Source organism: Corella eumyota, chromosome 3, assembly GCF_963082875.1.
Source record: "Corella eumyota chromosome 3, kaCorEumy4.1, whole genome shotgun sequence".
Taxonomy (NCBI): domain Eukaryota; kingdom Metazoa; phylum Chordata; class Ascidiacea; order Phlebobranchia; family Corellidae; genus Corella; species Corella eumyota.
The window spans coordinates 8,762,123-8,771,857 of record NC_137492.1 but is presented as its reverse complement, the minus strand read 5'-3'; the positions used below and the strand labels follow the sequence as shown (position 1 = coordinate 8,771,857).

At 29.6% G+C, this 9,735-nt stretch overlaps 1 protein-coding gene across 3 annotated transcripts; it reads right to left on the bottom strand.

Annotated features, from left to right (window-relative positions):
- Positions 1–677: 677 nt before the first annotated feature.
- Positions 678–9,647, bottom strand: LOC145744919 (uncharacterized). Of its 3 annotated transcripts, XM_082562890.1 has the most exons (18): positions 9,543–9,647; positions 9,236–9,342; positions 8,105–8,162; positions 6,920–7,889; positions 6,708–6,836; positions 6,473–6,619; positions 6,264–6,398; positions 5,231–5,277; positions 4,942–4,993; positions 4,662–4,805; positions 4,532–4,582; positions 4,408–4,456; positions 4,196–4,325; positions 3,776–3,818; positions 3,646–3,699; positions 3,444–3,569; positions 2,279–2,411; positions 678–1,173 (listed from the first exon to the last, which is right to left on the bottom strand). In XM_082562890.1, the coding sequence occupies exons 4-18, from the start codon at positions 7,853–7,855 to the stop codon at positions 1,022–1,024; spliced, it is 2,328 nt and encodes a 775-aa protein (XP_082419016.1). In that variant the 5' UTR covers positions 7,856–7,889; positions 8,105–8,162; positions 9,236–9,342; positions 9,543–9,647; the 3' UTR covers positions 678–1,021. The 3 variants fall into 3 exon arrangements, with proteins under 3 accessions (XP_082419016.1, XP_082419015.1, XP_082419014.1); XM_082562889.1 differs by lacking the exons at positions 9,236–9,342; positions 9,543–9,647 and adding an exon at positions 8,473–8,756; XM_082562888.1 differs by lacking the exons at positions 9,236–9,342; positions 9,543–9,647 and adding an exon at positions 8,278–8,417.
- Between the last annotated feature and the right edge of the window lie 88 nt (positions 9,648–9,735).

Genomic DNA, 9,735 nt, shown 5'->3' with positions numbered 1-9,735 from the left:
ATTATGTTAGGACAATAACGATTGGACTACTGCTACAACAGACTATACCGCGTAAGTGAACCACCATTAGGTTGGTTGCCTTAAAGTAGTTTTTATTTAATATTACGAACTATATATAAACTCACATTTGTTTGTGTCTACTTATTTTTAAAACCTACCCTTTCCAAACAACTGTTTTAATGTAAACACCACATGACGTTGTTAAAAATTAACCATAAATTGTTTGTTGAGGCAAGAAGAGCGTGGGAAACTCGCTTTTTTGCAAGAAAAACAAACTTTTTTTGAAATCGTGATTTAGGGATAGCCTACCCAAAGGCGCTGCGATATGTAAGTGAAGAAGGCGGTAAAATATTAGATTCTTAAAAGTTTGTTAGTCAAGTTTTACAACCAACAATTTGCTTGCTGACAAATCGTTAGTACTAACAAAACTTTCTCAGGCCTATACTTAAATTATTTTGTTAATGCTAGAAGTACATGCAGTATCATCAATTATTTCCTAACTTTTTAACAAAAAATTTATCAACCACTTTCCAACTTAAAAATTAATCAAAAAATCATAATAAAAATATTTACTTACCTTTTAGTCAAATGGATTATATTTTATCATATAAAAAAAAATATTATAATTTAAATTTAACTTACAAAGATTCACAGTAATCGGTACACATGTTATTAAAAAGGTGTGTATTTACAAAAACAAGTAAAATGTACAAAAAAATATTATGGATTTTAACAAAAATTTGATAAAGACTGGGGGTAAAAAAAACAGTTTATTTTTGTGGATTATTACAAAATGTAAACAACTTTCAAATCAGCATCGTTTCTTTTTTTCTGACAAGAAAATTATTGTTTACATAATATGGTGTGAATAGACTCAATGATTTTAATATTGACACTTGACCTTGGGTTTGTTAAAAGAGGTGGCAAAAATAAGGACGCAGCAACATAAAGCGATAACTTAGTTCATGGAACTTCATCAAAATATGAGTTAGTACAATGGGCCTGTGTCTAACCAAACTCTCTATGATGTAATATGTTTAGTGCTACAAGGTGTACTGCACGGACCATACCTCCCATACACATCTTTTCCGCGAACCGTAAAAAAGTAGGTAGCACCAGTCGAAAATTGGGTTAGGGTACACGCCATTGGAAGGGGTAAAGCCTTAATACTCTCTGTATGCAAAAAATACATATTATTCTATTAATAACGTGTAAAAATATTACATTAAATAGTGAATTTACTTAAATTATTTGCATTTAAAAGTTAATATCTTATCATTGCAACTGCTACCAAAACAGCAATGTTTCTTTAATAAAGTAGATTACGTGACTTGCTGGTGAGAAAAAGGCAAGTCATTATCAGACGTCTGGCAAATTTTCCGCGTTCAACCAAGCGTGTGGAAATTTTTTGCCGTAAATAAGGGCCTACTTAACTTCAATTTGTTACGTGATCAAGGATGATATGCATTGAATAAAACTTGTGAAATTACGCCATGTTGAAAATTCCAATAACTTATTTGTATTTTCCATTAACAAATTACTGTTTTTGGTAAATAACCAGTACAAATTTTATACGATAAAGTTATATTACGATACACTCCAAGTTTAAATTTACTATCCTATGAATCCTTATATTCCTTTAGGCCCTGTCAAGGAAACAGTCCTGTTATTCTATTTCAAGCGTTGCGCAATATTGTTTAACAACCAACTGAAGTTGTTGCGCAATATTTTTTAACGATTAAAATAAAAAAGAGAGCGCGCACTTTGTGTGTGTATCATCCTGAATGCGCGACTTTCTCTTTTTAGTTTCTTACTTGTACACGCACTCTGCGGGCCAGACCTGTTGTAGACAACAAGTACGTTGTCGGTTAAAGAATAATTTACAAAAGTAATGGTCCGATAGCGCGCAACTTTTGGTTAAAATTACATTTGGTAATTTTGGGTTTACTAAAAAAAAAAAACGAACTTCTTTACAGTACGCGTTTAATTTTAACGACATATTTTTGCTAGGATATAAAATTTGCTATCTAAGCAAGTTTTATTTTTTTTAATCCCAGTTACTCCCACATTAAAAATATGCGGATTAAGTATCCGGTTTAGTCGATTACTAATATATAATCCTGGCATACGCATTTTAAACCTACGTAAAAGTATTTTTGGTTCTATATAAATAGTTCAAACTATTCAAAAGCAGGAACTATAACGATTAACACTAATTTATGACTAGCTTTGAAAACTTAAACTTGAAATTTCATTTTGAATTAACCATGAACTCTACCATTGCTTATTTCTTTCCATGTTTTGGATAGGTTCATTGGGTCCTGATGAGCAAACAGCTCATAACTGTGAATCTTTGCATGAGGAGGTACAGGGGGTTCATTAAGCCACGAAAGAACAATTCCACCTTCATTCTATAAAAAAAAAATTTTAAACAAAATTACAAAATCAAAAAAAAAATTATATTAAAAAGTACTTCAAAAAATCGTTAGATGAAGGAATAAGACTTTTAGAGTTTTTTGGGTTTACTTAATTAAATCAATTTTTGATACGTCGGTTTTATTATCATTATTGATGTCATTATTGTTCAACAATTTTTTGGAAGACAAAAATGTTTGCTCTGATTGAGTAAATCCTCTAAATTATTTTTATTTTTTTTTTTTTGTATATATCTTTATCCTCGATGTGGGAAAGTCGAATGCGCGACTTAAACATAGAGTAACATAAGTTACTCCGACCCAGTCTCGAGTTGCCTGTGGCAGTTTGGGATATTATAGAGACTATAATTGCCCGGTAATTATGCTGCTGATTAAGTGTTTATAGCGCCTTACTTAAGGCCGCTACAGCATGAGATCAGTGGGGATTGAACCCACGACCTCATGTGTGGTGTAGCAAGTGTTCTTACCACTACACCACACTGCCTGTTGTTATATTCTGTTGGTTGCTATTTAAAATAAAGATTCAAATGTGGCTTATTAGTGTTTAATTTAATATTTATATCTTATTAATGTTTAATTTAATATTTATTAAAATTTAATAGCATTTTATTTGCTATACTGGTTAAAGTTAAAATATGGGTAAAAGTAAAGTTATGTATTAAATTTTTTTTTGTTTATTAGTGATACTTAAAAACTGTTTTTTTATTAAAAAAAATTAAGATTGATATTTTTTTTTTAATTTTGTTTAGTTATATATGTATTGCAATATCAAAACTTTAAAAAAATTTTTAACAGTATTTTTTTTTTATTTATTGCAAGTAAATGCATGTTTGTTGATTAAAATTTAGTCAAACCAATAACAATTTATATTAGAATTTTATTATTTATCTAATATACATAATAAATACAAGTATACTTATCAAAAGGATTCACTGATTTAAAATCAAGATTTATATTCCAAATAAATCTAGTTTTATTTGTTTTTACATAAAGTTTTATATCACTTGCCTTTTTGATTGCAATTACCAATTTGGGTGGTGGGCCCAAAACATTTGCAGGAACTTTAATATTAGCATTCGATTGTGTATGCGGGAGCGGTGGATAATTAACAGCATTGTTTCCTTTATATTGATTCTGCAAATAAAATTGTTTTCTAAAAAAAATTCATTTATAGAAGCCTTTAACAATTTGATAATTAAAAAGTTAATACCACTCGGTTTGAAGACTTTTGATTAGAGGACATAACAGTTGATGGAAGTGTAGGCTAAGAATTAATAATTTGTTTTAAAATAAATTAATGTCTTTTAATTTAAAATAAAAGCTAAGTAAATTTATGGTACCAAATTTATTCGAGAAGACTTCTGCTGATTTGGCATCGATGTTCTTAAAATTAAAAACAAAATTTTAAATCATAATCTCACATATTAACACTATATTAATTGTATAATTCAATGGAGCAATAAACATCTACCCAAAATCATCTGAGATTGGTTTTACTGCTTTCAACCTTGCAGAATTAGAAAATAGCACATTTTATGCTAAGCCTAAAAAGTAGTCAGCAGGCTACATTGCCAGGGTAATAATTGCCAAAATAACTGCAGACTTGGTCCCTTATGTTTTTTTGTGTTTAAATAAAGTGTTAAAGCAGCATTTTCAATTTATTTTAAGACAAACTAATACAATCAGATCAAGTGTGATAAAAAGTTTGATAAAGAATAAAACAGAAACTCCTTTTAAAGCTAAATATTTAAAAAGCTGACCTTGCATGGTTTGAGAAAACAGTTCTTGCTGTTCCAGTGGGTTGGTATGCAATGTTTGATTTATCAACAAACACTGCTTGGTTTTTATTGCCTTCTGGGACAATCTGCTGTAAGACTGAACTATTCTTATCTGTGGATACATAGACAATAAATTAAAAAATTTTTGCTCAAAATTTGTTGTAATTAACAATCACAACCTTGATGTTACCAACCTTGATTATGGCTAAGTTTTGGTTGAATTTGTCTAAACCCATTCGTAATCTAAATTATAAAAACATAAAATTTATGAGTTGTAAATCTATTTTTAAATAAGGAAAATCCATTTTTTTAACTTACAAGCTGTGGTTGAATGGGAGTCGATGTATTATTGATTCCATTGTACATAGTCTGTAATAAAGGATATTAATAATTAAATTGTTTTTTTTTAGTTTAGTAGATTTATGAGTTGCTTCTTTAAAGTATAAACCTTTTTTGCTGGTGCAATCTGGTTTGGTGTGTTTAATAATTGTTGTACATTTGGTTTTGGCAATTCTTCTTCAGTGTCATCTGTCAAATCAATTACAGCAGCAACTGGTCCAGGTTTTTTGCCCTGAGGACTTTTTCGAGCAATCTGAGAAATTAAAAAAGACTGTTTTCTCAAAGTCCAAATATTTTATTAAAACAAATATGTGACTTATTGATCTAGGGTACACTACATCACTTACAAGCTTGAATAAAATGGTGATAAAAATAATATAGTTACAAACCTTCAATGGCAAATTTTTTTCAACTGACTGAGAGGTGGAAATTTGTTGTTGCCTATGATAAAAACATTTCACATTATTGTAATTAACACTTCTTATATTTAAAATAATAATGGTAATAATATTTAGTCCACATTTGTCTAAAGTCAATTTTAAAATGAGATAATCAAATCAAATCTATAAATTAAAATTTTGTTAAACAAAAACCACAATAAAAACCTTTATTTATCACAACTGCTTTTTACATTATTTTATGTCTAAAGAAAGTCTACAAGAAAAAAATTAAATTTACCTGCTTTCAATGTTTTCTTCAGACTTCTGAGGGCTTTTTATATTCTTCTAAAAAAAATTAAAAACACAGTAAAGAAGATTTAGATAGTGCCTCCAATTAAGGGGCCACCAAGTCTTTATCTGTGATAAATAAATCATTAAAAAAAATTCAGGCTTTAATTATCATGGCTTGGTTTAAAGGTTGGTCTACACCAATCTCATGCAAAGCCAGAAACACAAAATTTTACAGCCTTCCTTTTAAAATTTTTTAAATCTGTTAGTGACTGATAATATAGCACATGGTGGCTGTTACTCAAATTTATGCGTCCTAGGTACTAAAAACAACAGAAAATTTGAAATTTCTCTGTTGGAGTTTATCGCCTTTTAGACTGTCTTGCAATCCACTGTATCAACAAGCGACCATCACTCGCGTTTAATAATGTTTTAATGTTTGTAGTATTGAATTATTGTGTTGTTGATATCTCTTCTTTATCAGCTGCTTTTTAACCATTATCGGAACTAAGACAGTCGTAAGATAAGGGCGGTAGCTTTAATGTAATTGAAATTTTTATCAGTTGACTAAATCTTTTAAAACTATTGTCATGGTAAGCAAAACTTTTACAATGTACCATATGTAAGTACTTATCGCATATTACCACTAAGATAAATCATATTTAATAAACCGATTCGTCATATATAAGAGCCTGAATTGTTTAAAGGGTTACATGATGCGAGTACGGATCGACTTGAACCCGGGTATGGATCACCATTTGTGCATCGACATAAGAACGGATTGACTGGCAACCACTGTGACTGTCCAAATTATTTATTTATGTATTATTTATTAATAAATTAATTATAAAAAAGATTGTTTTTGCACCTAATTTTTGCAGTTTTTACAACAACAAATTTTTTTTTACAACAACAACATTTATAAACTAGAAAAATTTAATAAACAGACTGATTAGAAATGTTTAAAAACTACTTTAATGAAGCATATTTACACCCCTGAAAAAAAATTGCAGTTAAGTAAATTTTGTGTTGGATCACCATACCTTGGGTATCTCCTCCATTTTTTTAATTAAGTCAGTCTGGGTATTTGCATCTTTTTTTGAAATAGACGGGCGATTTTGCTGAACAAATTTCAATGTATCTTGATTTCTTTGTACAGTACTAGCTACCCTTTTCATCTAAAATGAAAATAAAGTGAATATTCATTTAAAGTGTATGTCAACTTACAGTTCAAACTCTAAAAATGTCTTACCCTAGCCTGCAGTTTATTTGCAAACTCAATCCAACTTCGAAAATTTTTTTCAATTTTATTGCATCTTTCCTTTAATTGGTGTTCTTCATCTTTTTTTGCAAGCTCTTTTTTGGCTTCTAATGCTTGAATTACAAATTGCTTAACATACTAAGCAAAAAAATAATAATTACATAACCCAGAAAACAGAACATTTATCACAATAAAAATATTAAACAAAATTGTATTTGCCTGCTACCTTTTCAATGTCAGTTTTAAAGGTTTCTAATTGACAACTGCACTGTGAGGTTAATACATCGGAACAATATTTAGCATTTTTTTCAACTGTATTTGTAATTGCTGAATTTTTATCCTTTTTTGAAATATCCTTAAAAATAATTAGAAGTCATAAATTTGTTGATACAGCCTATATACAAACACACCTAATTTTTAAAATTAAAAGTTACTTACAACAGAGAGCTTTTGTTTCTTTACACAATTATCATCACTAGAAACACTACCAGATCTTTTTACACTTTTTGATAATTTAACTTCATCATTGCTTGTTAATTGTTTTTTCATGTTAAGATTTTGCACCACAGATTCCAGGGAAAATTTTTGTTTTTTAGAGTTTTGCAAATTTTTGTTCAGAGAGGTGTTTGCTAATGGTAGACACAAATTGTTAGCAGCACTGGCAATTGGAGATCCACATTTTTCCTTTTTACGGAGTAATAACTTACTTTTTTCTTCATTGGAAATTGGCTCGATACCATTTTTTTTCTCTCTTGAATCAGAATTTGACAGCGTTTCCAATAAAATTTCTTTCTGGGAAATTTTATTTTTTGCAATCTTGTTTGGTTGATCGGGTTTTTTGTTTTTTGTAAGTGGAATTGGTGTTTTAAGTGGAATTGGTGTTTTACATGGAGTGCTCGTGTAAGAAATATTATCAATTTTCTGTCCATTTGGCAAACCATTATTTATTTTAGTGGTATCGGGATTGTCAATTTTGTTAGCATTGCATTTTATCGGTGTAACTATTGAAGCTGACTGCTCATTACACAAACTTACTCCATTTTTAAAAACTGGAACCTTTTTAGGTAATGGGATACTAATAACTTCGTTTAAATTACCATTAGAAGTAAATTTCTGAACAGTAGGTTTTAGCGGAGAATTAGCCCCCGTTGTTTCTGTAGTAGATGCATAAAAATGTTTCGAGTTCGAAGAAACATTTGAGGTTTTGATTTTTAACACAATTTTATCCTGCCCATTTGTGTTTGTGGATTCAACGACCTCGCTTGTTTTCAATCCATTTATATGGTTATTTAGTTTCGAGTTTGTGGACTTTCTTGCAGTTTGCCTTATTTTCTTGAGGCTGGATTCGCTACATTTAGAATTTATCATGCTCATATTTAAAGTGTTAACTCGCAAAGATTTGGATCGCCTAAAACAATATCATTGATAGTGTTTGAACATTAAAAACAAGAAGTACAATAAGTAGCAATTTTTTTTTAATTTTTTTTTCAAGTACAAGTTATTGTTTTACTAAGCTATCATTTTATTGAAATCTAAAAAATACACCATTTGCAAAGGGTCCTAACGACCCTCCACTTTACCAACTACAGGTGCACACAAAATTAAATCAATATTAAAACTTACAATAGAGACTTCGGATAAAGTGCTTTTATATTTTGTACTTCTACAGAAAGAACTTTATCTACATAAATGCATTAAAAGTACAATTATAGCAATTTGCTGGATAATAGTAATGTACCAAAACCAAGTTAAATTACCTTTGTAATAAACTAATAAATACAAAATCAATGACTCACCTTCATTCATTCTTTAATAAATTTAAACAGAAAACACAAGTAAAGTTTATAAAAAATTCTTTAAAAAGTCAAAACAACTTTATATAAATATAAAATAAGTAAGATAAAAAAATCTAAATATTTGGTATTAAGTTGAGGCAAACGGTAACACCTGCATTTTACATTTTCGCAAAACTAAGAAAAATTGTTGCTAACCTGTTTTTTAAAATACTTAAATCTAGTAATTGCAGCTATTCAAGTAAATGCTCCTAATGCTTACCACAATTAAGAAACACGTGTAGTAAGTATTTTACATTGTGTACTACATCGCTTTATTGTAAGAGATTATCCCTTTTTAAAAACGGCTACTCAATACTCAAAATTTGTTACTCACGTGAAACAATACCATCACGAAAGATACGAAACCTACTTAGTTTCCAACTATATATACTGTATAAACTGACTATTGGTTCACTTTGGTATGACAACAACGTCCTTTTTCTGTTCAATTCTCTTGCGCGTGATAGTTACAGGCACGCTTTGCTATATTAACCAATCAAAAGCTGGTTTGGATATCACGACGTGATTTTACTTATCACTAAACATGAAAAGGAGGTGTATCCACGAGCGCTCTATTGAAAGAGAGAACGCGCTCATACACGTCCCACTGTTCCTTTTTTTAATTTTTTCTCCTCTCTCAAAAAACAAGTGGTTGGGTTTTTGGTTTGCCCAGTTTGATAACTAAAGGACAAAGGTCATTTCCTAACAAACTGCTGTTTATTAATTGTTCCGTCACAACGATAACAACAAAGTAGCAGATATTGCGTAACAATAAAAAAAAATTAATATTTGTTGTTGTTTTTTTTTTTTTTTGTTTTTTTTTATATGTCAGAGTATAGATATTACATTACAGCATAGATATTACACTGTAATGTAATATCTATGGTCAGAGTTTTAAGTAAAGAAAATAAATATTAACCTTTGTTTAAAACTTCTTGTTTTACGTTGCGCTGTAGCAATGATTAGTTAAACCCCCTTCTTTAATTTCAGTTGCATTGCAAAAATATGATCTCATTACCGCAATACCTAAAGCACCAAATAAAAGAGAAATGGTTAAAGCTTACAAATTTCAACTTTGCACCGGCTCGGTACAAATTGATTTATTACTCTATATTTACATTATATCACAATAAATTTATTTTGTCAATAGGTAAAACCTTAAAACCCAAATAAAATTTGACGTGAATGATTTGCTAAAATCATAAAAACAATCGAAAAATTATTACCTAATGTGGTTTCATGGTTCAGGCTTTGAGTACTCAAAATTCTGTGTATTCACTTTTGGGCTTTTACATTAGCTGCCACACAAACTGCACTGTTGTTTCGTCAGCCCGAACGAAAAGCTTTGTCTGTAACAATCGTATCAATTTCTTTTGTAAATTAGTGTTGAATTTTATAGCAATATAACTATAAGCCTAT